At 41.4% G+C, this 27,984-nt stretch overlaps 1 protein-coding gene across 3 annotated transcripts in view; it reads left to right on the top strand.

Moving 5' to 3' along the window:
- Window positions 1-27,984, top strand: part of LOC121279038 (protein LYRIC-like) — a 72,693-nt gene that overhangs the window by 18,963 nt on the left and 25,746 nt on the right. For 2 of the 3 annotated variants that reach the window (XM_041189807.1, XM_041189806.1), the window contains exons 2-8: window positions 31-141; window positions 5,803-5,893; window positions 13,352-13,540; window positions 16,697-16,951; window positions 20,364-20,450; window positions 23,085-23,183; window positions 25,984-26,108. In XM_041189807.1, coding sequence (XP_041045741.1) covers window positions 31-141; window positions 5,803-5,893; window positions 13,352-13,540; window positions 16,697-16,951; window positions 20,364-20,450; window positions 23,085-23,183; window positions 25,984-26,108 — 957 coding nt within the window. The remainder of the gene's footprint in view (window positions 1-30; window positions 142-5,802; window positions 5,894-13,351; window positions 13,541-16,696; window positions 16,952-20,363; window positions 20,451-23,084; window positions 23,184-25,983; window positions 26,109-27,984) is intronic. The other variant, XM_041189809.1, reaches the window with a different exon arrangement.

The raw sequence follows: 27,984 nt of genomic DNA, 5'->3' as shown, positions 1-27,984 counted from the left end.
GCATGTTTATGGCCGTTCTTTGATTTCCAGAAATCACAGCCGAATGGGCGAGCCGGAAGTGAACCATTAGAAGAGGAAATTCTTCACCCGTTTGAAAAGCTAATCGTCAAACAGCTCGATACTGAAAAGAAAACGGAAAAGGTTTGTGTGTGTCTGATAACTTTCGGCTTCCAAGCATGATGTTAGACAGTTGACTCAAATGCTAAACCAACTACTTCAAATCAGCAACTGCAATAGGTACTATTATACTGCAACAATTTGCATTAGCGCTGTTTCGTTTTTTAAAAAACCCAAAGCATTTCAGAGATGTATTTGAAAAATGGCTACTGCAGCGGCAAGAGTGTGATTAACTCAGGTGCTTGAAGTATTTGGAAATAACTGAACAGTTGAGGGTGAATGAATCTTTACATCCAGTAATAAACGCACAAGCCGCAGTGGTTCAAAAGGGAAATATTCTTGGACAAGTAGAGATGGGCAATAAATACAGAATTTGCCAGTGATGCCCGTCCTGAGAATGAATTTAAAAAGTGACCCAATTGTAGTTTTATGTTTCCATTAGGAAATTGTAAATCTATGTCAGTTGATGTCTTTCATTGCAATTGATATCCTTCATTAGAGGTTTCTTATTACTGTGTTCTGCTTTTTAACACAAGTTTGCATGACAGTGTGATATGGTTCATGTCTTTAGAACATGAGATAAGAACAGGAGTAGACCACAATTAAATTTTAGGTGATAATACAATTTAGACAAAAGATAACAAGAGGAATGTGAAGATGAAATTTTTTATACAGCGAGTGTTAATGACCTGGAACTCCCTGTCCACGAGGGTGGTAGAAGCAGAGAGGATGAATGATTTCAAAAGAAAATCGGACAGGCACTTGAGGGAAATAAACTTGCAGGGCTGTGGGGATATTGGGGAATGGGACAGACTGGATTGCTCCATGAAGAGCTGGCATACACTCGATGTGCCAAATAGCCCCCTTTGTGCTGTCAATGACATTATACTATCATTCAAAATCTGGTGGCATGGTACTGGTGGAGTCCTAAGATGGTATGTACTGTTATTATGATTGCACAATGTAAGGGTGAGGCTTTATTCATTTATAGCCAGAGCTAACATTTAGTTGGGACCCTGAACCTGCAGTAGTGTTTATAAACTCATTGATGTATTTATTGCTGTTGAACTATGGGAAGCCCTTGTTTAGGGTCGATGTTCAGATGTTGGAGGTACAGCCCCAAGTTCTGCCTAGTGCATAATGTCTAAACAGCTGCAACCAGGATTGAAGTTGCTCTCTTGCACCACTGCCCATTTTTAGAAAGTGAAGAACGTTTGAGTTTTGCCCAATTTTACCCTAGTTACCCTAGTAAAGATGCGACAACAAAAAACTTTCCCGAAGGAACTGGGTCTCAAAAACTGCCACAGATTAAGCAAGCGCTACTTTAACTTTTTTCTGATTTATAGCGTTCTTTTCTTCCTCAAGCAACTTCCTTAAACATTGGACTCTGTAGTTGAGTGCTAAATCCACCTCTTCACCTCCATAGGAAGGAGCAGGCACACTTCAGGCACTCTGGATGACAGCCAGATTTCTTTGCTTCCTTCTGCAGCCTTCCTGATATCAAACCCAACCTCATTTGGGAAGTTTTAATTGCCACTGGGAAAGAATCCAGTACACATAACTTGCTTGCACTGCAACTAGATTACAAATCTATCAGTTGGAAAAAGACTGCAGTTCTTAAGACCTTTGTAAAAATTGTGTACATGTTTTTTATGTTCATTAAAAAGTCTTGAAGGGCAGGATTGTGGTTGTTCCTCTAGGCTGGCAATAGGTCCAGCTCGCTTGACAGAGTAGTTCTGAATCACTCTGCCTCTCTTTGTGATGCTGCTCATGTCCAGCCATGTGCCATCTCCACCCCACCATCTCACAAAGATATGTGAAAGACGGAGATAAAAGCAAAGGAGCAAATGGATAGAAAACAGAACAATAAAAGAGGAAAGATTCAAGATTAATGTAGCACTGACAGAAATTACATGATTGAAGCAGATGGCATTGATGCCATCAGGGGGCATTTGGTGGTTGTGAAGGGCGCTATAAAAATGCAAGCCTTGTCTTTTCTTTCTAAGAGGAGGCTTCATGCTTACATAAAGGAGAATGGAACTGAGGGATATAGGGGCAGGGTGGGAGAAGACCTGTGTGGAATATAAGCACTAGCATAGAGCAGTTGGGCTGAATGGCTTGTTTCTGAATTCAATATGGTGGATGTAGAAGGGAAAGCAAGTAAGAAATTAAGGCAGCTTCATCATCAAACGCGTGTCACTTCGTAACTTGTACAATTAATTCTTATGGGTAATGCATGATTGTGTCCAAAAGTTACAAATGCAAAATTACAGCCCTAATTATATACCATAGAACCATAGAAAAGTCACAGCACAGAAGGAGGCCATTTGGCCCATCTTGTCCATGCCAGGTGCCCTTTCTAATCCCATCTTCCTGCACCCGGCCCATAGCCCTGCAGCTTACAGCACTCAAAGTGCAGATCCAGGTACTTTTTAAAAGAGTTTAGAGCTTTTGCCTCTACTACCAACTTGGGCAGCGAATTCCAGACACCCACTACCCTCTGTGTAAAAAAAGTTCTTCCTCATGTCCCCCCTACACCTTCTGCCACTTATCTTGAATCTATGTCCCCTGGTTCTAGAATTGTCTGCCAAGGGAAATAATTTTATCCTGTCCACTCTATCTATTCCCCTCATAATTTTGTACACCTCAATCAAGTCACCTCTCAGCCGCCTTTGTTCTAAGGAAAATAACTCCAACCTATCCAATCTCTCCTCGTAGCTACACTTTTCTAACCCTGGCAACATTCTTGTAAACCTCCTCTGCACTCTCTCCAGAGCTATTACGTCCATCCTGTAATGTGGTGACCAGAACTGCACACAATACTCCAGTTGTGGCCTCACCATACTAAGGAGAATGGAAATGAAATATACAACTTGGTTCACACTCAAAAATGAAGAAATGGGTAATGCATGATAACAGCCAACTGCCACCGCACACAGTGAATATGAGGTTGACTGAAGAGTGTCAGGAGAAATTGAATGGATCAATGACTGAAGAGCAGAGGAATAAGGCTTAGCAGTGAGGCAACAGATGAAAGAAATTAGTTTCAATTATATAACGACTTAGAGTGGCCTCTGGCTTTTCAAAGTTTTTCACAGCCAGTCAGCAGTGTAAACCCTGTTATTATGTAGGTGAACACAGGAAACAATTTCTACACATCAAACAGCCCCACAAACAGCAGCTGAGATGAATGGCCAATTATTCTGGTTTTGGCAGTAACAGTTGGGGGAGGAATGTGCCATTGGATCAGTTATAACTTAGTCATTGAGTCATCTACTGCACAGGGAGGAGGCCATTTGGCCCATTTAGTTCATGCCTGCTCCCCGCAAAGCAGTCCGGTCAGACCCATTCCCCGATCTAAACCTGTAGCCCTGCAACTTTATTTCCTTCAATTGTCCATCAAATTTCCTTTTGAAATCATTGATTGTCTCCGCTGTCACTAGCACTCATGCCCCATCCCTGGTCCCCCTGAGGAGGTGGTGGGGGGAGGGTCATTTTTTTTGGACTGCTGTTGTCTGTGTGAAGAAGGTGCTCCCATGATGTATTGTTTTTTTATTAGCTCAGGCTGTGGACATCACTGGCAAAATCAGCATTCATTAACTTTCAGAAGTGGTGGCAAGCTGGCTTCTTGACAACTGCATGGCTTGTTAGGACATTTCAGAGGGCAGCTAAGAGTCAACCAGCTGGTAGCATTCTTGTTTCTGAGTCAGAAGGTTGTGGGTTCAAGTCCCACTCCAACACCTGAGCACAAACATCGAGGCTGGCACTCCAGTGCGGTGCTGAAGAAATGCTACCCTTTCAGAGGTGCTGTCTTTCGAATGAGATGTCAGATGGGATACCCGCTTTTTCAGGTGTACATAAAAGGTTCCACAGCATTATTTCGAAGAAGAACAGGGGAGTTACCCTGACCAATATTTATCTCTCAAACAACATCATAAAAACATCTGATTATTGTCACTTCGCTTTTTGTGGGAGCTTGCTGTGTAAATTGGCTGTCATGTTTCCTGCATTTCAGCAGTGATTGCACTTCAGAAGTACTTCATTGATTGAGGCATCCAGTGCTCGTAAAAGGCGCTATATAAATACAAGTCTCTTTTTCATGTTGCTGCGGGATTGGAGTCATATAAGGGCCAGGCCTGGTAAGGACAGCAGGGTTCCCTCCCTAAAGAGCACTAGTGTTATGGCAACCTGGTAGTTACACGGTTACTGTTACTGATGCTAGGTTTTTATTCCAGATTTATTTAAGTAACCATTGAATTTCCCCACCTGCCATGATGGGATTTGAACTTGACGGTCCAGATCATTAGTCCAGGCCCCTAGATTACTAGTCCCTTAACAGCTCCATGATGCTACTTACTACTCTTGGTTATTACTCTTTGTGCAGTTTGATACAGCAGAGTGGCTGGCTAGGCCACCTCAGAGGGCAGGTAAAGTGTGGGACTCTGCTACATAAAGGCCAGAGTGTGTAAGGAAGATGGGCTCCTTTCCCTAAAGGACATAAATGAATCAACAACATGTGCTATCAGTAAGATCACCTACTTCCACCTGCGTACCCTCGCCTTTCTCTGCTGCTGAAGCCCTCATTCATGCCTTTTGTTGCTGCTGGACTTGACTATTCCGACACACTGCTGCCTGGCTTCCCATATTCCATCCACCATAAATGAATGCCCAGAATAAAATTCTGCTGCCCGAATCCTTGTCTGTCCGCTCATCTGTGTGCTCGCTGACACACAGTATATGAGTCAGGGTGAGCAGAGGCGACAGCAGAGTCAGGGGATGTCACATGGGTGCAAGAAAGTCACCTTTGTGATGAAGAGGATATTGGGTTGGAAGCTCGGGTCAAGGTTGCAAACTGTGTGGAGCAGAGGCCAAAGATAATGGCTTCTGTCTTCCCAATGTTTAATTAGAAAAATTTGGAACTCTTCCGTGATTGAAAGTCAGACAAGCGGACAGTTGGGTTTTTAAGACTATCTGATAGTATCACTTTTTTTTTTAACCGATACGAGCTGCTTTGGGCAGTTTTTTAAACCGGATTCAAATTCTGAAATAGCCATGTTGGGATTCGAACCCTTGTTCCCTGGATAATTAGTCCAGTAACATAACCAGTACACTGTGGCATCCAAGCTACAGTTCCATACTTTATATAGATACGTATGAAGGGATCACTTTGTCTCTCCTTGGGCATTTCAAACGGTCTCCAATGTTGTCTTTAGCAAACTTGCTTCATTTTCAAGGTGCAGTCAAGCTTTTAAAGCTTATTTGTTTATTTCAGATGTACTGCTGAACCAAAACCAAAAATACTGAAGCTATTGCAATAATTTCATGTAATGCAAGCATTTTATCCCCAGGTTAAATATAGAGCCAAAATGTTGATGCAATTCAGTGAGGAGTGTGGGGGGTGGCTACGTAGGTATATGTGGGCAATAGGAATAGAAGTGAATGCTAATAGTGAGAGGCGACACGTGTGGAGCACAACCACTGCATAGGTCACTTTCTGTGCTGTTAATTTTGGGTATTTTACGTGGAACAGTACAGCTATTCAAACTAATATGCAACAATGCTGAAAAGGCCACTTAATTCTTATTCTTTGTAGGTACAAATATAGATTCAGGCCCTCCATATTCATCAACTCTGCAATGAGTGTGCTGTTTTTTTAAAAAAAATGATCTTTGATCTTTTTAATAGACAAAGAAAAACAAGAAGAAGCCAAAGGCAGAGATGAAGCAACTGCAGGATGAGCCACAGAACTGGGCTGAAGGTAAAGAAACTGATGAAGGTGGGTGATGCTAACACTGGTGTTAATTCAAGAATATGTTCAAGCCTTGTGCCTTTTTTGAATGAGGCAGAAGTTTGGAGAGCCTTATAGCTCCCTGTTGCTTCCCTGTGGCAACACCTCAGCCAATCAGAGTTGATGTGTCAACCAGTCAGCACCCTATTCTCCCACAGTATAAATTGTGATAATTTGAAATTTGGCATTCTTGTGTTTGTCCTGATGAGTGCAAGTTGGAAAGCTTCAATGCCATCTCTTTTGTTTCATTGGAATTTTATGTCCAAAAACTTCAATTATTCTGACGTTCATATTAGGCAATTTTGTTATCCACCTAGGGATGGTGTCGCTGGCTAGGCCAACATTTATTGCCCGTCCATGGTTAAGAAAGTGATGAGCTGTCAGCTTGAACTGTTGCAGTCCATGTGTAGATACACCCACAGTGTTGTTAGGAAGGATGTTAGAGGATCTTGATCCAGCAACAATAAAGGAACAGTGATATAGTTCCAAGTCAAGATGATGTGTAAACGGGAGGGGAACTTATAGACGGTCAGGTTTCCATGTGTCCACTGTCCTTGTCTTTCTAAGTGTTGGAGAGATCAAATTTGAATAAAAAGTTATTTTTTGTACGGTTTCAATTCAGATTAACAAATAATTTGAATTACAAATCAACTGTGCTTATAATACTTCACTAACTTTGTTAACTTTGCTGTGAAGTTACTTTCAAAAAAAACTTTCTTGCTTGTGGATGGAAAGAAGCTCTGGAAAACTGTAGTTCTAATACTAAGTGCCAGGTTCTGCTGGACTGAAACTGTGCAGGAGTGAAAAAATTTAAGGACAAACTAAAAATCAAACTAAAGGACCACAATGAATAAATAAATCAAAATCCAGGAATCTCCTAGTAAAGCAAACAGCAACAGGTCGGTGGAAAAAACTGTCATGGGAAATAACAGGTACAGTGTTCATATTCAGACCCATAGGATCATATTCAATTGCAATCATAATGGTCCTTACCAAATATGATCTGCTGTGGTTTATGAGGCTGTTATTAAGCCACACCTTTCCCTGGGTATGTTAGATCTTTTTGGCACTTGCATCAGCATTTTCCTTTGATTTAAGACCAGTCTCACGCGAAGTTTTTTACATGCAAGAAGCTGAAGGGGATAATTTGTGCAGTTCCTAACCGTCTGTACTGAATAGTCTAGAATCTGCCTACACCCCCTGTTTTGAACTGTGCAAGAAGGATGGCCAGTTCGATAAGAGACTCTCTGCTACTGGCAATTATGGAACTGTATTCTGACAACTGCAGCTGGAGGTGAATTGGTTCACAAGCTGACATTTCTTATACGAAATATTTATTTATCTGGTTTCCGTTACCAGTTTAGCTAAAAGGAAAATAATGTTGCTTTTTTTTTGGAAGAGGAAAGAAAAGGGAAGCTGTATTGCTCTAAGGAAATCTTTATCTGTCCTTACTGCATTGACATTTTCTTACTTTCTGCCAATTTCTCTTCCCTTTCACCCTCCCCCAACTTCTGAAGGTCTTGACTCTCTTGCTGGAGTCCCAATTCCACAAGTCCAGTCCAGCACCTCACCCATTCTTGACTTGAGTGCGTACACATAATCAGGTACATGAATCCTCTCTCTGACTTGCCCTCTCCTTAGTACGAAAAAACTTGCATTTGTAGAGTATCTTTTCTGACCTCAGGATATCCCTGCATACTTTACTCATTGAACTACTTTTGAAGTGTAGTTGCTGTAATGTAGGAAACTCAGCAGTCAACCTTTGCACTGCCATGTCCCACATAGCAATGAGACTCCCTCACTGGAGGGTCAACAGAGATATTTGTGCTCAAGTCCTGGAGTGAGACATGAACCCACAACCCTCTGACTCTGGAGGCAAGGGTGCTGCCAGTTGTAGCACAGTCACAGTTAACTCCACACCAGTGAGAGCGGGTGGAAAACTATAGCTGTCAAAGTTAAAAGCAAAATACTGCAGATGCTGGAAATCTGAAATAAAAACAGGAAATGCTGGTAAAACTTAGCAGAACTGGCAGCATCCGTGGGGAGAGAAACAGTTAAACCCTGATTGACTGTCTTTAAGGTTGGAGATGACATGATTTATAGCTGTCTAATGTTCAAGCCACTTGTCAAGGAAATGGCAAAGGTTGATCATATTGGGTATCTCGAAGGGAGCTGTACTGTTGGCAGACAGAAAAATCAGAGTGAATTGACATGATTTTTGTCTCAAAGTTTATTCACCAATTTTGCTGATGCAGCTCTGACTACATAGAGAAACTATGCTTTGGAGCTCTGACAACCAAGGGAGGGCACATTATGACACTATGCGCCTGGTGTCATGCACAGTGCTTGAACCTAAACAGGAGCATAAAATGGAGATATTCCCTCTCCAGGTGGAGCTGGGCAATTTTGATGATTGGGTTACTTTGACTCTCAGAAGGTTGCAGGTGGATTGTTTTTTTTTTTTTTTTTTTGTTGCTTATCGACCAGTTGATGGTTGAGCCCTAGTAAACAGGGTGAGCGCTATGTTTAAGGAGTTGAGTTCACAAGAGGCACTAGCATTGTGCAAATGAGGGAGAACACATTCTTTCTGGTTGTCGTACGTGGTTGAAGGCACATCGTTTCATATCAATAATGAGGAGTGTTTTCTGACAAACATAACGATATTAATGGCAGGAAGAGACCAGCCTGTCCATTCAGCCTGCCCCAGAGTGGAGACATCGCTAGTTTGAAAGTCAAAGGCACTGCCATCACCATAGATTAATTTGCCAATCAGGGTTAGAGACAGATTATTTATGTACAGGTTAAAAAGGAGTGGCACAATGCCTGATCCCCGAGGGCTGCCACTGAAATGCTGCCTTCAGGGTCTGGTTGGGTGGCCAGGTGTACTTTGAAACATCGTCCCCATGGCAGTAACTGACTGAGCAGGTGGCCCAGAAACGCAGCACACTCCCCTACTCATGGGACCCACCTTCCATTTAACAAGTCTTGTATAGAATACTTCACTACCATCAGTTTCAAAATGTTCCCTTTATTATGGCTTTAATTGTGTTCTTAATGTCATCCCTCTTTTTTTTCCCTCCTTGTAGTCAAGTCAGGAATATTTAGCTTCTAGTTTCATCCTGACTATAGGTAAGCTTCTGTCAATTTTACATCATGATACTCTATTCTAATTAGTGTTTCAAAATTCCAGGTTTTAATTCTAATGATTTGAATATGAAGACTGTTGGCCTGATCCCTTCATCTTCCTCAGGACCCTCTTCCCTTCTCCTTAACCCCTCCCCTGAGGGACGTCTCTCCACATTTCTGTTTCTAACAGCTTTGCCCATTATTGATACCTCTCCCATGTGCCATGTTAAGCCTCCCTATCCCATCCCGCCTGAGGAAATCAGTTTGACTTCACCTCCTGAGATTCCCAGACGTTCTGCCCCTCCACTGCCAGCTCCTGTTCCAAATATGACCCCATTGCCCCACTAACTTGAAACTCTACCAAAGCTATTCCAATTGCTAATGCAGTTGCTTCATCTTTTTCTGCCTTATCGGGCTTATCATGTGGCATTAGATTGTTCCTGAGAATACTAGCTCTGCATTCTTCTTACTGGCTCATATTCTTTGTGTAAAAGGCCTTTCCTGGTCCAACCAATACCATTACTTCCATTGTGGACTTTAACTACTGAATTCTTGCTTAACCCTTCAAATGGGTGAAGTGCAGAGGGACTTGGGAGTCCTAGTCCAGGATTCTCTTAAGGTTAACTTGCAGGTTGAGTCGGTGGTTAGGAAAGCAAATGCAATGTTGGCATTTATTTCGGGAGGACCAGAATATAAAAGCAGGGATGTGCTGCTGAGGCTTTATAAGGCTCTGGTCAGACCACATTTAGAATATTGTGAGCAATTTTGGGCCTCGTATCTCAGGAAGGATGTGCTGGCCCTGGAGAGGGTCCAGAGGAGGTTCACGAGAACAATCCCAGGAATGAAAGGCTTAACACATGAGGAACGTTTGAGGACTCTGGGTCTATACTCGATGGAGTTTAGAAGGATGAGGGGGGTTCTGATTGAAACTTCCAGAATACTGAAAGGCCTGGATAGAGTGGACGTGGGGAAGATGTTTCCATTAGTAGGAGAGACTAGGACCCGAGGGCACAGCTTTAGAGTAAAGGGAAGACCTTTTTAGAACAGAGATGAGGAGAAACTTCTTTAGCCAGAGAGTGGTGAATCTATGGAATTCATTGCCACAGAAGGCTGTGGAGGCCAGGTCATTGAGTGTATTTAAGACCGAGATAGATAGGTTCTTGATTGGTAAGGGGATCAAAGGTTACGGGGAGAAGGCGGGAGAATGGGGTTGAGAAACTTATCAGCCATGATTGAATGGCGGAGCAGACTTGATGGGCCGAATAGTCTAATTTCTACTCCTATGTCTTATGGTCTAAATAGGAAGCTTCAAGTTTCAATTGAAAGCTGATCTTTTAAAAAAAAAAAATTGACCCTTTGTTGTATCTGAGATATCTAAATGGGAATAGGATTCTCCCTGCACATGTCCACTTAACCCTTATTCCCATCCTGTGTTGCTCTCCTGGGTTCAGTAGCACAATTGTGGTACTACTAAGGTGAATGAAGAAGACTAATTTTGATATCCAGCTTCAAATATGATAGATTACTTCCTCCCTCAGGAGGACAGTACCATGTGGGGAGCTGGAAAACAGACTTTACTTTATTTAGAAAGTATCTTGTAGCGATGCTGCTACATGGGAGATAATATATATATATATAAAATTCATGGAATGTGGGCATTGCTGGCTATGCCAGCATTTATTACCTATTCTTAATTGCCCTTCAGAAAGATGGTGGTGAGCTGTCATCTTGAACTGCTGCAATCCGTGTGATGTAGGTACACCCACATTGCTGTTAGGGAGGGAGTTCCAGGATTTTGACCCAGCGGCTGTGAAGGAACAGCAATATATTTCCAAGTCAGGATGGTGAGAGGCTTGGAGGGAAACTTCCAGGTGGTGGTGTTCCCATCTATCTGCTGCCCTTGTCCTTCTAGATGGTAGTGATCGTGGTTTTGGAAGGTGCTACCTAAGGAGCCTTGGTGAGTTAGATCATGGCTGATTGTCTACCTTAATGCGACTTTCCCATGCTATCTCCATATCCCTTGATGTCATTTGTATCCAGAAACCTATCGATTTCTGTCTTGAACACAATGTACACCAACAAATGTTTTATGTTTTTCTGTGGGGTTCTTTTTTAAAATGTGATGCGAAATATTTTCATGCAGTTTATATACAAAATCAAACCAGTGACCTGAGCAATTTGCAATTCCCAATAGAAAGTGCACTTGTTGTTTTGAGACTTAATCTTCACAATGGACTCAATTATGTTCCCGTGGAAGTAAATCTTTCTCTGCTAAAGTGTGATAACCTGTATCCCAGTGAAATGGCTGCTGTTAAACTCTCAATATTTCTCAGTATAAATCCAGTAAGAGTAGATTGTTCTTCAAAACTTTTTAACAAGCATGCCAAAGATTTTCTGCATTCAATAGATTATCCTTCGCCATTTCTCTCTCCTCCAACTTAATCTGCACACATCTCTCCTCTCCCCTTTTACCATTCCAAAAGAACTGTGCCCTCTGCAACACCAGTACTCTCCCCTCTGTCACCCTTAACAATTGCTCTCCTTGCCACTGTCCCATATGAACACAGGACCTCACAGGGCTCCATGGTGATTTAATGTCTTTAGAATGTTGAATCATGCAGCGTATTAGGTGGGAGGATAGGGAGGAAATCTGTACAACCAGAGAATCATAAAATGATACAGCACAGAAAGAGTCTATTCAGCCTATTGTGGCTGTGCCAGCTTCTACATAGTCCTTTCCCTTTCCAGTATGTATCTAATTTGCTTTTCAAAGTTACAACTGAATATACTTGTGGCACCCTTTCAGGCAGCTCATTCCAGATCATTAGAACTCAATGAGCTTTATTTCTTTTTAAATTTCCATCTCCCCTCTGGTTCTTTTGCAAAATATCTTAAATCTCTGTCCTCTAGTTAATGACCCTCCCTCCATTAGAAACAGTTTCTCCCTATCAAAGCACCTCATAATTTTGAATAACTCTGTCAAATCTCCTCTTAACTGCTCCTGCATTAAATTTCATCTGTTAGGTGTCTTCATTGGCCTGTTTGTGCCCTCCTAAAGCCTGTGTCTGCATTCCTTACTACGTTTCCACTTGTATCATCTGCAGACTTTGAAGTTATACCCCTACCATGCCCAAGTCCAGATCTATATCGTAAATGATAAAGAACACTGGTCCTAATACCAAACCCTAGGAAATACAACTGTATACGTCACTCAAAACTGGAAAACAGTTTTCCATACAGATGCAGTGTTTTCTCTGACATTCCAGCAGAGTGTCATTGAGGATCATGTATTCGCATCTCACGACTGAGACTTGAACTCTCAGCCTGCTGACTCAGAGGCGATAGTGCTACCCACTGAGCCACGTTTGTCAACTTTTCAGTTTAGTAATTCCTTTTTACCCTCAGCTTACACCCTTATTGGACCTGGGTGGCAGCTATCACATTTTCTCTCCAATTTCTCTTTATAAACCCACCACACAATTACTTCCTCCATCCCAATGGTTTAAGATTCTTCACAACACTGTCTGACTCTAACTTACTTTTGTCCGAGCTCTTGTAACAAAACAGCTACCATATTTACCACCTTGCCATGAGCAGCACTTCATGAGGTCCACCAATTATTATGTGTTGATTTTTGTTTTTTATTTTGGGGTATATTATACTAAGGGAGTTGTTACTTGTACTGCACAGATGTATTTAATCAGAACATCAGAGCGAAGCTGCCTTAAGACCGTGCAGCACTTTAAGCTGACACATCATCTGCCAAAACAAAATAACTTAATCCAGTGTTTTAGACCGGAACAGCGAGTTACTGATTGGATCAATGCAGTTAAATGATTGCACCCAAACACATGATGATAGAATGTTTCTGCTTTCTGCCAGTTTAGATTTGGGTGTTGAATCAGCTTCCTGAAGCTTGTCCAGATTTAGGCTTACCACTAAGAAATATTGGTAAAATGTAACTTTAACCAGTAGTGTTGGTAAAATGTAACTTTAATCAGTATCATCATAGCACCCTTAGAATTGTACAGCTTGAAAAGAGGTCCATTGCAGCCTGTGCCACATTGTTTGAAAGTGCTCTCCACTGAGTCCTATTTCCCCACACAATCATGAAATGACACTGTACAAAATGGAGACCTTCATTGTATGTGTTGACTCTTTTAATAAGCGATCCAGTTAGCCCCACTCTCCCTGCCCTTTCCCCTTGACGTGCATGATTTTTTATCCAATTCCCTTTTGAGGGTTTTTTTTTTTAAAGTATGTTTTTTTTTCAAATATTTATCCACATGTTACCTAGGCTTCATTTTGCTTCTTTTACAGGGGCATGGGAAACCAAAATCAGTAGCCGGGAAAAGCGTCAACAGCGCAGACGTGATAAAGGCATCAATGAAACTTCCTCTGTGGATTCTAGCCTACCTGCAGTTGGATCCGAAGCTGTTCCTGCACAGCAACACACGGTAGCCTCAGCTGGGCTGGGCCCTCGGAAGACCAAAGGAGTAGAAACTGCAGGTTGGTCAGTAAATGGAAGATTTACTGATGATAAATACAATGGAAATCCTACAATGCAGGAAAATTATCAGGCAACCCAAGGTGGTGTGCAACGAATTAGTAGTGCTTTTTTTTTTGGCTGCTTAAGTATTTATTATTAAATGTTCAAGTATGCCAAATGGGCATAGACTTCACAACAATTCCCACTGATTACATGGAAAAAACAAGGATTAGGTTTTATTTAAAATGTGTTAGAAACTTAAAGCAGCCTTTATTTTTAAAGATTAATATTTTGGAATACCTGAAATTCCTCATGTCTTCTTCAGAACTTGAAGCCAAATCATTAAGATGGTGGTTTGCTGGGCTCACTGGCCTGTCGTTTTCTCACCATTTCTTGAGGCAGGATACAGTTTATCTTGCCACTCTCCGAGGGCTCTGACAAGGTTGTCATTACTGGGTGGTTCTGAGTTTTCCCAAAGAAAAAAACTGATCCACCATTGACTGTAGACTTTGGAGAAGTGACCATCCAGGATACCAATGTGCTAAAGCTGCCACATAAACTATTACTGGAAGCAGAACCAAAGTGTCTCCCTGTAATTGTCATGGGTTGCTGCACGGGAGCTAGCTGAAGCATTGCAATCTTTCAAACTCTTATTTGGATGGTAACCCTTAAACATCAAACAGGAACCCAAGTGCGATGACTGAAGAAAGTAAATGCTAGGCAACAGGGCCCATTTGAAATTGTGAACCGGCACAAAGTACCCTCAGCAGCAAAATCAACTCTGAATAATGGATGCTAAGTTCAGTGCCATGTTGTGTTGTAATAACATTTTCTTATGAGTCTATGCCCCACTGCGAGGAAGCAGTGCCTCTAGAATCTTCAGCCATTGCTTTATTTATTTGAATAAAATAAAGAAATAAAGACTTGATTTTCTGCAGTGCCTTTCACGACCTTGGGACGTCCCAAAACATTATTTTGTAGCCAATGAATTACTTTTGAAGTCTGGTCACTTGCTGCGTAGGAAATGCAGCAGCCAGTTTGCATCTACCCGGCTATGTAGAAAATTGCCCAGGTATGTCCTGTACACACAAAGCAGGACAAATCCAACCCAGCCAATTACCGCCCCATCAGTCTACTCTCGATCATCAGTAAACTAATGGAACGGTCACCAACAGTGCCGTCAAGTGGCACCTGCTCACTGACGTCCAGGTTGAGTTCCGCCAGGGCCACTCAGCTCCTGACCTCATTACAGCCTTGGTTCAAACATGGACAAAAGAGCTGAACTCCCGAAATGAGGTGAGAGTGACTGCCCTTGATTTGAAGGCCGCATTTGACAAGTATGGCATCAAGGACCCCTAGCAAAACTAGAGCCAGTGGGAATCAAGCGGAAAACTCTTCACTGGTTGGAGTCATACCTAGCCCAAAGAAAGATGGTTGTTGTTGTTTGAGGTCAGTTATCTCAGCTCCAGGACATCACTCAGGAGTTCCTCAAGTAGTGTCCTCAGCCCAACCATCTTCAGCTGCTTCATCAATGACCTTGCTTCCATCCTAAGGTCAGACATGGGGATGTACACTGATGATTGCACGATGTTCAGCATTTGCAGTGACTCAAATACTGAAGCAGTCCATGTCCAAATGCAGCAAGACTTGGACAACATCCAGGCTTGGGCTGACAAGTGGCAAGTAACATTTGCGCCACGTAAGTGCCAGGAACTGATGATCTCCAACAAGAGAGAATCTAACCACAGCCCCTTGACATTCAAAGGCATTACCATCACTGAATCCCCAGTATCAGCATCCTGGGGGTTACCATTAACCAGAAACTGAACTGGATTAGTCATATAAACATTTGGCTACAAGAGCAGGTTAGAGGCTAGGAATCCTGTGAAGTGTAACTCACCTCCTGACTCCCCAAACCCTGTCCACCATCTACAAGGCACAAGTCAGCAGTGTGATGGAATACTCCCCACTTGCCTAGTTGAGTGCAGCTCCAACAACACGAAGCTGGACACTGCCCAGTACAAAGCAGCCTGCTTGATTGGCACCACATCCACAAACATTCACTCCATCCACCACCGACGCACAGTAGCAGCATTGTGTACCATCTCAAAGATGCACTGCAAGAATTCACCAAGGCTCCTTAGCATCTTCCAAACCCACGATCACTACCATCTAGAAGGCCAAGGGCAGCAAACACATGGGAACACCACCACCTGGAAGTTTCCCCTGAAGCTTCTCGCCATCCTGACTTGGAAATATATCACCGTACCTTCACTGTTGCTGGGTCAAAATCCTGGAACTGCCTTCCTAACAGCACTGTGGGTGTACCTACACCACATGGACTGCAACGGTTCAAGAAGGCAGCTCACCACCCCCACCTCAAGGGCAACTAGGGATGGGCAATAAATGCTGGCCCAGCCAGCGAAGCCCATCTCCCGTGAATGAATAAACAAAATATATAGCAAGCTTCCCACGAATGACAATGAGTGCCTGAACAGATAGCCTGCTTAGTGATACTGATTGAGAGATAAATATTGGCCAGAGCACTGGGGTCAGCTCCCCTGCTTTTCCTTTGAAGTAATGCCATGGGAACTTTTATGTCCATCTTAGACAGCAGATGGGGTCCTCAATTTAACGTCTCATCTGAAAGACTGTGCCTCCGACAGTGCTGGGCTCCCTCTCTACTGCATTAGGCCAAGTCAGTCTAGATTTGTATTCAAGCCTCTGGAGTGGGACTCCAAAACCTACCGAGTTGGGGATGAGTGCTACTGAGCCACGACTGACACTTTTTTTAAAAAAGTTAAATAGTTTCAATTTTTCAAGAAAATTTTCTCTGCTTTACCTGAATATTCAGAACTAACGGTCAGGAATTACCAGAAAAAAGGGCAATCAGATTGCTTATTATTCAAAATTGCCGTCAGCATATAACTCAAAACCTTTGCGGAAAACGATTAATTTACTTGGATTTTTAGTTGGGTTCATAAATATGTCCATCTAATTTAGGAATTATTTTTAGTCCCTGTCAACTTGATGTAGGTTTCAGTTGTAAAATGCGTTTTAAATGTCTCTTTGGTAAAACAAATTATGGCAAACACAGCCGTACTTCAGGCTAGGTCAGTTTTCTGATACTGAATAAGGCTGGCTGATATGCTTTTTTCCCCCCTTTTTCTTCAAAGTTGCTCCCGGGTGGGGTGAACAGCTAACAGTGAATGGAGGAAGCTGGTGTGATATCCCAGTGAAGCTGCCCAGTCAGGTTAATGCGACTAAGGATGATAAATGGCGACAAATGCCAGTATTGGCAAATGCAAAAAGAAGTCCAGATCAACCTGCTTGGGGCCAGGAAGGCGGTGATACCAATGCAGGGACAAAAGAATGGGCAGTACCCTTAGTCGATAAGACTTGGAGTGAGCATGCACTTTTCCCCAGCATTGGTGAGTGTTGAATCATGTGTCTCTTAATTGAAATTGCTTAAGTTAAGCATGAGAGAAATTGAGATAATTTCATTTTACTACAGTTGAAGACTTTAGTATGCCTGTGTATTTCTCGAAATGACCCTTTGATGGCTTTATTGGTAAAAGTTGATATCGATCTACATGGCATAAAGGGTTCCCAGACTTGGTTCCTAACTCATTTGATCTCAGCCAGGAGAGGACTTTGGGCAGCTAACAGTCCTGAGCACCCTGGGGCTAGAGAGGCGAAATGTGAGCCACTGTTTTTGCGTTGAACGTCATCGACTGAAAAGTGTGGAGTGAAGACAGGGTCAGGTTTTACTGTGCTGCTCTCCGTTGAGGGGTGAACATTTGCCGCCTTGGACCACACTGTAGGAATAGCCACAGCACAATAGTCACTATTGAGCTGCCCTACACTCACACGTTGGCAAGCATACATGCATTAGTATTCAGTTCCTGCTTTTTGTTTTAAAGGAATGCATTGTTACAGACTAACACAAGTTGACTATAATTTAAAGTCTAACTGGATAGATTGAAGCAAATTGTTTTTTATTTCACTGCCAAAACAAATCCTTTGCTATTAATGTAAATAAATATGAAAAGCTGAATAATGAATGGAGGGTTGAGATTGAGCACGTGACCTCTGTGTAGTGTGCACAAGATTTCAAAATCAAAAACTCAAACTTTGTTCTTATTTTGACTTGAGCCTTTTGAACATTGCTTGAAATTTACTTTAAAGATATTTCAGTACAATTTGGGATATATGAACCCAGTAATTAATTTTGTTAACTAGCTATTTGAGAAACTAGCACCTCTTACTTAATAGGTTGCACATGACTGAACATAGACTTTGTTTCTAGATATTTTAGCTGCTGTACTCAACGTACCTAATAGTAGCCAAGTCATAACAAATAAAATAAGAGATAGAACGTGCGACAAACTATTTAACGTTGTGTTTGGGGGTCAATTTTTTAAATTCCTGTACTCTTTATAGCATTAGATATGAGACTCTTGCTGCAATAGTTAGACGATCATAGAATCAGAGGAACCTGCAGCACACCCCATTCGACCCATTGTGCCTCTGCTGGCTCTTTGAAAGAGCAGTCGTGCATAGTCCCACATCACCACATATCTGTTCAATTCCTTTTTAAAATGATTAGTGGATTCAGCTTCCACCACATTTTCAGATAATATTCAGGGGGAAAAAAATTCTCCTCATCTCCCGCTCCTCCATATCTTTTGCCAATGATTTTAAGTCAGTGATCTGTGGTTATTGATTCACTTACCAGGGAATATTTTTTTCTCTCTCGGCTCTATCAAAACCTCTCGTGATCTTGAACACCTCTATTAGGTCACCCCTTAACTTTCTTTGTTCCAAGGAGAATAGTTCTAATTCTTCCAATCCATCATCCCTGGTAAACCTTCTCTGTATCATTTATAAGACCTTTGCATCTTTCATGAAGTGTGCTGCCTATATTGTCCACAATACTCCAACTGAGGCCTAACCTGTAATTTATAAAGTTCTCTCTGCGTCTATTCTATGCCTCTGTTAAATAAAACCAAAATGTTTTAAAGAGCATCTTTTTGATCAAATACTGGGTCCCTTTCAAATGCAGTTTTGTTTAGATTCAACAGGAGCTGGAAAGGGTAGAAAATTGGGAGGAAAACTGGAAGGTTTGAGGTGCTGCTTTTTATTAATCGGGATGAAGAGTTTATGTGAAATGAGAGCTTGGGCAATCTTTGTGACAAGAAGTTTGGATTTTGCTTGAGACTAAACTATACAAGTGGAGTTGGTAGGGAAGTACCATTTTTATTGGTATCCCAACAGTCCTGCGTTTTTGTACAAGGTATATACAAGATCAAAGGATAATTAAGAGTCAACCACATTGCTGTGGGCCTGGAGTCACAAGGAGGCTAGATCGGGGTAAGGATGGCAGGTTTCCTCCCCTAAAGGACATTAGTGAACCAGTTGACAATCTATGATAGCTTTGTGGTCACCATTACTGAGATGAGCTTTTATTCCAGATCTATCGATTGAATGTCAATTCCACCAGCTGTGATGGTGGGATTTGAGCTCATGTCCCCAGAGCATTAAACTGGGCCCTCTAGCTTACTGTTAGCCCAGTGACATTACCATTATGCCACTATCTCCCCCTAAGCGAGTGTTCAAGTTTCAGCAAATGTCCTTTACCTGCTTTCCTGTAACCATGATAGGATAGTGAAATCCTGCGCAAATAAAAACAGAAAACATTGGAAATACTTAGCAGGTCTGGCAGCATCTGGAGAGAGAAACAGTGTTAACGTTACTGGTCTTTGACCTTTCATCAGAACATTCTGCAGTTGACCCTCAACCTTTAGGCTGTTAGGAACTTTGGATACGCAGTTTATAGTGTGCAAAGTTTCCGGTCCCACAATTTTTTCTGTTTGTATGAAAATAAACTCGTCTGTTTGAAAGATTCCTGATTTTAAAGACATTGTTATGTTTTAAATTAGAAATGTGCAATGCAATCTGCTATTTAAAAACTTTGGGGTTGGAAAAATTAACTGAGGGTTCAATAGATTTTAACTATTTTAAGATAATAAAGGTAATAGTGCTCATGAATCTGGTTTCTATTTTGGTGCCTCCAAATTGACCCAGATCAGCTTTCACTTCAAATCTGGACCATTTTAGAACTGTGTGCAGAGACAAGGCTGTAAATATACCTCAGAGTGTTCTGTTGCTGCCTCGGAGGCCAACTGAAGATAACTTGCTGGCTGGGGTGGGGAGTGGAACTAAACTGACTCCTTATTTCATTTTGTAACCAGGCAAAAATTTTCTGGGGCTGGAGATAATTTTTTATTTGCCTAATTCAAGCTGCTGCCGTTAGCAAAGCTTGGGGCTGTGAACTCTGTGGTGTAAATTCTGGTTTACTTAATTATTATTGATACGTATGTGACCTCACAGTTATTCCTGTCCTGTGCCTCCCTCTCTTAGCGTCATTATGGCACAGAAGGAGGCCATTCAGCCCTTCCAGTCCCTGCCAGTTCTCTATTGTGCAATCCAGTTAGTCCCATTACTCTGATCTATCCCAGTAACCTACAAATTTGTTTGCCTTAAGTGCCTATCCAGTTTCCTTTTCCAGACCCTGCTTAAAACTTAGGACAGGTGACCAAAAGCTTGGTCAAAGAGGTAATACGTCAAGGGCAATTAGATGGGCAATAAATGTTGGCCTAGCCAGCAATGCCCACATCCCATGAATGAATTAAAAAAAAACCTCTGTGGCTTGGTGTAAAATTTTATTGATCTTATAATGCATCTTGCAATACGTTAAGGGCTTTACATAAATGTAAGTTGTTCTGTCCTTTCCAGAAAAAACTCAATTGATATAAATGTATATTTTGTTCTTCCTTTCAGGGGCTTGGGCTGGTGTCAATGACAGGATGAATACCTCAGAGCAGAAACCTCCTTTCTCAAATGTGGGGACGAAAGCTGCGGTGGCCGGTAAATATTGCTTTTACGGTCTGAAAGCTATTTTGAATCCGCTCTTTTGTTAATGTAGGGCCAGAAATTAGTCTTGCGTTTCATGTTACTTATAAAACTATTCATGAGCCCCGTTATTTCGGTCATTGCTCACTTGATTGTTCTGATGCATAGGCGTTTTGTCAGTGAACCCTTTTACATGCACTACATACTGCTATAACTTTTTAGTTTTTATTTAATCTTTGTGCTCCTGGTAGCACCGGTACCCAGTAATGTGCATATATGAAAATTAAATTTCCAGTCATTTGTAATTCACTCACAGGGTGTGGGTGTCACAGGCAAGACCAGCATTTATTGACCATCCCCCATTATCTTTGAGAACTTGGTGGCGAGCCGCCTCCTTGAATACAACTGAGTGAATTGTTGGACCACTTCAGAGGGCAGTTAAGAGTCAACCATATTGCTGGGATAGGGCAGACTGAATAAGGATGGCAGATTTCCTTCCCTAAAGGGTGTTGGTGAACTGATGAGTTTTGTGACGATATGATGGTCGACATCACTGACATTAGCTTTTAGTTCCAGATTTATTTAATTAATTGAATTTAAATTCCAACAGCTGTCCATGGTAGGATTTGAACTTGTCTCCAAATCGTTAGTCTGGTCCTGCTGGCTTGCTAGCCCGGTAACATAGCTATTGTGCTATCATACCGGCTTTCAAGGCTGAATGGTGGCTATTGTGACAAATTAAAGGTTTCCAAACTGGTATTGATGTTCTGATATTGAAAGCAATTCAGTTTACTGGGACAGACTAAAGGGAACTTCTCTCTGTGTCTGGCCTTGGTTGTATCTGCTCTGGAAGTTCCTGAAATTCTGAAATAATGTGATAAATGACCCTCTCCCTACTCAGATTCGCTCATCTTGATTGCAGAAATTACCATGGGAAAAAATGCATTGATTTGAGAGTGTTTAAAGCTAACAATTAACTTGAATGTTAAAGGAAGGGAAAAGAACGTTGTACTTTGCTAAATTGTTTTGTGCGTGAGGAAATGGAGTACCTTAAATTTATGAAGCACCTTTCAGTGTCCCAAGCCCTTTAAAGCCAAAGAACTACTTTGGAAGTGCAGTCACTGTTGTAATATAGGCAAATGCAGCAGCCCATTTGCATATTGTAAGATCTCGTAAACAGCAATGTGAGAAATAACCAAATAAACTGTTTGCAGTGTTGGTTGAGGCGTTAATATTAGGCTGGACAGAGAAAGCTCCACTGATCTATGAATACTGCCAAAGGACGTGGAGTTGAAGCACAGGTCAGCTCCCGTCTAGTTGAAGGCAGAACAGGCTCGAGAGACTGAGTGGCCTACTCCTGTTCCGATGCTCCTGTAGTTCTTTGGAACGGAGGAGGAATTGTTTTGAAATAAGTTGCTAGTTTGTAAAACTAGGGAAAATATTAATGTGTAGGATGGGTTCCTTTTGTAAAATTAATTCACATTCCCAGTTGTCCAAGATGCTAAATTCGGTCAAATCAAACTTGGCAAACAGTTTTTTAAAGGTGCATATACATCTTTTTTTTATAAATGCCGTCCAGACCTTGAGTGACGAGCCTTTAAATATTGACACCTATATCTTTGAGTGCCCTACGCTCTTGTTTGCATTTTGTCCACAACGAAGCTCTTATTTTTTTGTTTAAAAAGAGAAGCACAAAACTCAAGTTGAAACTTACACAAGCAATGCATTAATTAATCCTCCAACTTATCATTTACTTAATTAAATAATTCACTAGGTAACATTGCAGTTTAACCTAAATGAAGTGAATAAGAAGGACCTATTTCCGTTAGCAGTGAGGTCAATGATCAGGGAGCATAGATTTATAGTAATAGGTAAAAGGATCCGAGGGGAATTGAGTTTTTTCACCAAAAGGGTGGTGGGGCTCTGAAACCCACTGCCTGAAAGAGTGGCAGGGTGAGAAAAACACTCATCTAATTTAAAGAACACATGGATGTTTGTTGAGGTGCCATAACCTACAGACCAAGAGCTTTCAGCCAGCACAGACATGATGGCCCAAATGGCCTCTCCGTGCCATAAAAGTTTATGTTTGAACATCATGGATTCTGCCAACAGATAGATAATTTCATTAGACTCCTGATAGTTAAGTCGAAGATACTTTTGAGTTTAGAATTACTGATACCAACTGGTTGCTTTGGAGATCAATTTCTCCTCCACATTTGATTTCCAGAATTGTAGCCAGCTGTTATTATCTGAAGTCACCAGTCACATACTTTGCTAAATCTTTCTTCATTTCCCATTTTTAAAAAAAACTGCTTTTGAAGGAACAGTTGGATTAGAAGGGTCCATCACAACCATTTCTTCCAACCAAGATCGTTCTCAACGCTTGCTATTGTTTAGCATTCTGCGTTTTAGTCTTGAGTATTAGTGACTGTATTTTATTAGAAAGTAAACATTGGGAATGTAAGTTTTTGCCAAAAGCAACAAAAGTTTGTTCATTTCACATTTCTTATCCACGAGAATCCCCATCAGTCGACCAAAACCAAGAATCCAAATGGACCTTCCCTTCTAGTTTGAGCAGTTATCTTTGAAACCTGTAATTTCCTGCCAGTTTGATCACGTATAATTTCTTCCTCCCCCTCCCCTTCTCAGGTGCCTCCAGTGAGCCAGCCTCCCAATCAAGCACTGCTGATCCTCACTGGGATGCTAACCCTGCTCCCAGCCCTATTGACGATGCCTGGTCTGGAATAAGTATGTGATCCTGTTGTGTGTTTTCCTAATTGCAGTTGAGTTACATGATAAAATTGGTCAAAATTAACTGGGTGTTTGATGACCAAAAGAAGAAAAAGCAACAGAAGTTGATATCATCACAACCTGTGCTATACCGTTGCTGCCAGCTAATCAAAAAAATAAAAAAAAACACTGACTGTCTTAAATGATCCCACCTTGCATTTTGCTGCATTGGTAGCATGTAGTTAAAATGCAGGCAGTCACAGCACAAGGATCAGTGTGTACATTAAATTGGAGGCTGGGTTTGATATGTTAACTGAGAGCTGGGCTCACCCTGTGTGAAACTCCTTTCAATCCAGCTCCCTCCCAGGTAGTTTAGCAAGTTAACGATGCATAATTAGACTACAGTTTCCCTGGTCTAGAACGGTAAAAATTGGCTGGGAGTGTCGATCACTAACCAGAGACCTAGGCCACAAGCAAATATTTGTGGATGCCTGAGCCGTGCTTGTGATCTCTTGCCGCAGTTAAATAACTTGGTGCATCTCCCTGCCTGGACCCAAATGAGAAGTCACCACTTGGGCGATGTATTGTCCCATCAAGGAGTTGAACTTCTAAAGACGAGGAAGAAAGAAGTTCTATAAAGTCTTGCTAGGCTAATGTTGTTTTGAACAAAGTTTCTCTTTATAGAGGAAATATTTTTTGTTTTTTGTTTTGTAAAATGTTCCCCACAAAAACTAAAAGGTAAATTATTTATAATTCCTCAGTGTTCATAATCATTCGGCAGGGACAGTTGTTGAAAGCAAATGTCAGCTTGTATTCTCTGGTGTACAGAAGATTAAAGGGTGACTGAATTGAAGTTTTTAGGATTTTGAAAAGAATCAATATGGTAGATAGAGAGAAACTTATTCTGCTTGTAGGAGAGTCTAACAGAATGGGGCATGGCTTTCAGTTCAGAACCAGATCATTCAGGAGAGAAGTTAGGAAGTAGTTCTTCATGAAACAGCTGGTAGAGGGGTGAATGCTAGCGAAGAATCTTTGATTGTTAGATTTGTTGCTAGCCTTGGATGTTTAGTGTTATGGAGCCAAAGTGGGTGGAAGGATTTTGGGATACAGATTAGCCATGATCTCATTTAATGGTGGAATGGGCCAAAGGGGCTAAATGGCCCCCTTCTGTTCCTATGTCAGGCAAGGACCAGCTCGAGCTATATGGAAATTTTCCACTTGCCCCTATTTTTAAAAAAGGGCCTTGTGGCCCAGGTCACAAATGTTCAATTGGTGGAAATGCCTTTAGCTGGCTGTTGCAACAGTGAATTTATAATTCCTAGCCTAAATAATTATCTTAAAAGCACAAGTCCAGGAGGAGCAATGGCCTCTCAGCACATCAAAGCTGATTCCTTGATCTTGAAACAGTTTGCTGATATAACAGGTTCAAACAAGTTCACTGTTGGAAGAAAAAAAATGCAGGAATATGAGGGATGAGCAGGGGAGTGGTATGAACTCATTTGTTCTTTGAAAGAGCTGGCACAGACTCAATGGGCCAAATGGCCACATTCGGTGCTGCACTACTGTGCGATTGATTGACTGTAACCTGGGTTTTCCAACTGGCACTGAGCTTTGCTATGTTAGGAACATAGCCAAGTTAGGTGTCCAATATCTAGATACTGATACCCATTCAAAGTTGGTGATTTCATCAGCCTCTCCCACAGAATGACTTTTAACACTCTTGTCAACTTTATTTTTGAATATCCCATACTATTGTAGGGTTTCTCTAGCCTGATGGCATGCATGCATTCAATCTCCTGAGGTTAAGTCTGTTAGCTTTTCAGAGGGGCCTTTCAACAGTAAATCATTTTGAAAGGCATATTTTAAAAGCTGCTTCTGAGGCACATCTCGAACTAACACTGGCGCACCCTGTATGGTTCTATTATGCAGCTGTGGCAAGTTACAGTTATAATTGCTGTTTTCCCCAGTGTGGTTATAAATTGTTGTTTACTAGTAATGGAATTCCCTCGAGGGTTTATTTTAGGGATATGTTCTATGTTGCTCTGCCAATATTAACTCGATTTGATGGGAGCCGAAAGTAAATACAGTTTTAAAAACGCCTAGCTTGAATTTCTTGAGAATCTTGTTTTTCCATTCCACCTGTTTTGTGTCTCTACCTTTTCATTATTTACAGTTTACATTCTGATTCCTTGTGCATATATGCAAAGGATAAGAAATTTATCAAATTGGTCTTTATCAAAGATCTTGAATGTTTAGTTTCTGTCTGTTCTGCAGTTACCTTGATCTAATCTAATTTGATTCTTATCTGTACCTTTATTGACTATCCATATTTTGGATGGTTGTTTTCTTTGCTAACTTGTCATTCGCTATGACCCATCTGCCAGAATTTGGCCCCTTAATTGTCTGTGTTCTTTTTTTTAAAGCTGGAAACGATAAAGACAAATGGGTATCAATAAAAATAGCAATGCTCTCATTCATTTGTTAGATTCTCAATTGGTGGTTAACCCCAGAATTGTGTGCCTGCCTTGCTAAATTTAAGACCCTAGTTTAAAATATTCAGTTAAATATTTGAAATCATCATAATTGCTATGTAGTACATTTTACCTCTTTAAATATATGTGATCACTGATTTGCAGAATCTTAGTCCCTAGGTTTACAATTACTGTCCTTAAATCTTTAGAATATTTATACCCTCCATCATGCAGGCTACAACAGAAGTTGGAAAAAGCAGAAATCAAAGTGAAGTCAAAAGTGAATTGCTTTGGCAATTGCTCTGATTGATTTGATTTGATTTCATACTTTGCCCACCATTCTATAGATGGAACTTCAACAGCTGATCCAAGCTCTGACTGGAATGCTCCAACGGAAGAATGGGGAAATTGGCTGGTGGAGGAACCGGCTCCAACTGCGCAGCCTGAAGATGTCATTTCAGAAACTCAGAAGGTTAGTATGCCTAGCCATTGGAGTATTCTCCTTCTGTGACCTTCACTTCACATTGCAAGAGGTTATACACTTGGTACAACAGTGGGAACGCCTGCTCATTTTTGTACATTGTACTTCTGGCTTGAGTTCAAACATTGGTGAACTGCAATAAGAACCGTGTACAGTAGGAACACTTGCAAAAGTGATCCGTGCAGGCATGTTTTGAAATCAATCGCTGTGGAACTCTCGTTGATTTCCACTTTGCAACAAAGCAGTTGCATGCACTGTTGTTAGTGTTGGAAGACTCTTGCTCGCACTTACCTTCTATTTTTATAATTTGCTAATTGGGATTACACTTCGGTTACAGGGAATCTTCAAACCCAAGTAGTTTGAAGTTGTAAAGGATATTTTTGTTAAAAACCTGATACACTGAATTTGCACATGAATATAGTTTCAAATTCCATGAGTACATTTTAGAAAAGGATTTTGTTCGAAGGTTTTATTTTTTTAATTTGTGAGACTTTGGTGCTGGTATAGCAGCGGAAAGTAAAAATCATAGAAGCTTAGAAAATTTATGGCACAGAAAGAGGCCACTAGGCCCATTATCTCTGTTAACAAGAACGAGCTATTCAGCCTAATCTCACTTTGCAGCTCTTTGTCCATATCCTTGTTGGTTATGCTACTTTAAATGCATGTTCAAGTAAGTTTTAGATGTTTCTACCATCCTGTCAGGCAGTGAGTTCCACACCCCTACCACCCTCTGAAAACTTTCTCCTACTCCCATCTTGTCTTTCTGCCAATTCCTTTAAATCTATGCCTCCTGGTTGCTAACTTCTCTGCTAAGGGCATTAGGTCCTTTCTATCCACTCTCTACCTGGGCTCGTCATAATTTTGGACACTTCAATTAAATTTCAGCCTCATCTGTTCCAAAGGAACAGCCCCAGATTATTCAATTTTTTTCTCATCACTAAAATTCTCCATTTCTGGCAGCATCATTGTAAATCTGCTCTGTGCCATCTTTGGTGGAATCATATCAAAATTGATGGCTTGTTACACCCCCCCCCCCCCCCCCCTCCCGTCTCTGGTATGGCCAAATTGGCCTTGAATTGCACGTTGCAGCATTCTGTTTAGAGGACGATAAGAGTTGAAAAATAATCCCTGAGGCAGATGGAAAGTGTCCTGAAGACAAAATGGGAGAAGGAACTAATAAACAGAAAAATTCAACCTCTAAGGAGGAAATAAAGAAACTGGCGGAGGATGCAAATATAAGGTAGGCTCAAGGAAATAAAAACAAAAGTAATAACAGTAAATAAATAAAGATTGCAATAAAGCAAATGAGATAAGAAAATTATTGAATTAGATAAGCCTGATGATATCTGCTTCCTTGTCTGCCCCTCCAGAATCAAAATAAACTGAAGAATTCAACTCGCATTGAAAAGCTACTGTCTAAATTTTAACCAGATAACACTATTCCTCCTTTCAACACTAGGAACACTCTCTGTACAGAGTCAAGCTGAAGTAGCAAGGCTGTCAGATTTGCAGCTGTGCCAAATATCAGCTTTGGAATTCCCAGCTGCGTCGAGTATTTTTTTTTAGGGAGGTGGAAAAGAGATACCATGAGCATGGCCTCCCCTGGAAAGGGAGTTCCTACCCCATTCCCCAGTCCAATAATTCTGCAATGTTCCAATCGCAGGCTGGAGCACCTGAGCTTTTTGGGTGGGGTGGGAAGGGGGCAAGGGGTTGCTTCTCCCAAGAAGCCACACCCAGCATCTTTTGGCATGTTAGCAGTGAACAGCAGCACTATTTGGTCTCTATGGCCAGTTGGTGTAATTTTCAGATGGATTGTTAGAACACTTGAACAAATAAGCTGAAGGAAATAAACTCATGGGGGCGGAGA

Source organism: Carcharodon carcharias, chromosome 6, assembly GCF_017639515.1.
Source record: "Carcharodon carcharias isolate sCarCar2 chromosome 6, sCarCar2.pri, whole genome shotgun sequence".
NCBI lineage: Eukaryota > Metazoa > Chordata > Chondrichthyes > Lamniformes > Lamnidae > Carcharodon > Carcharodon carcharias.
This window is presented reverse-complemented; position numbering and strand designations above follow the sequence as displayed.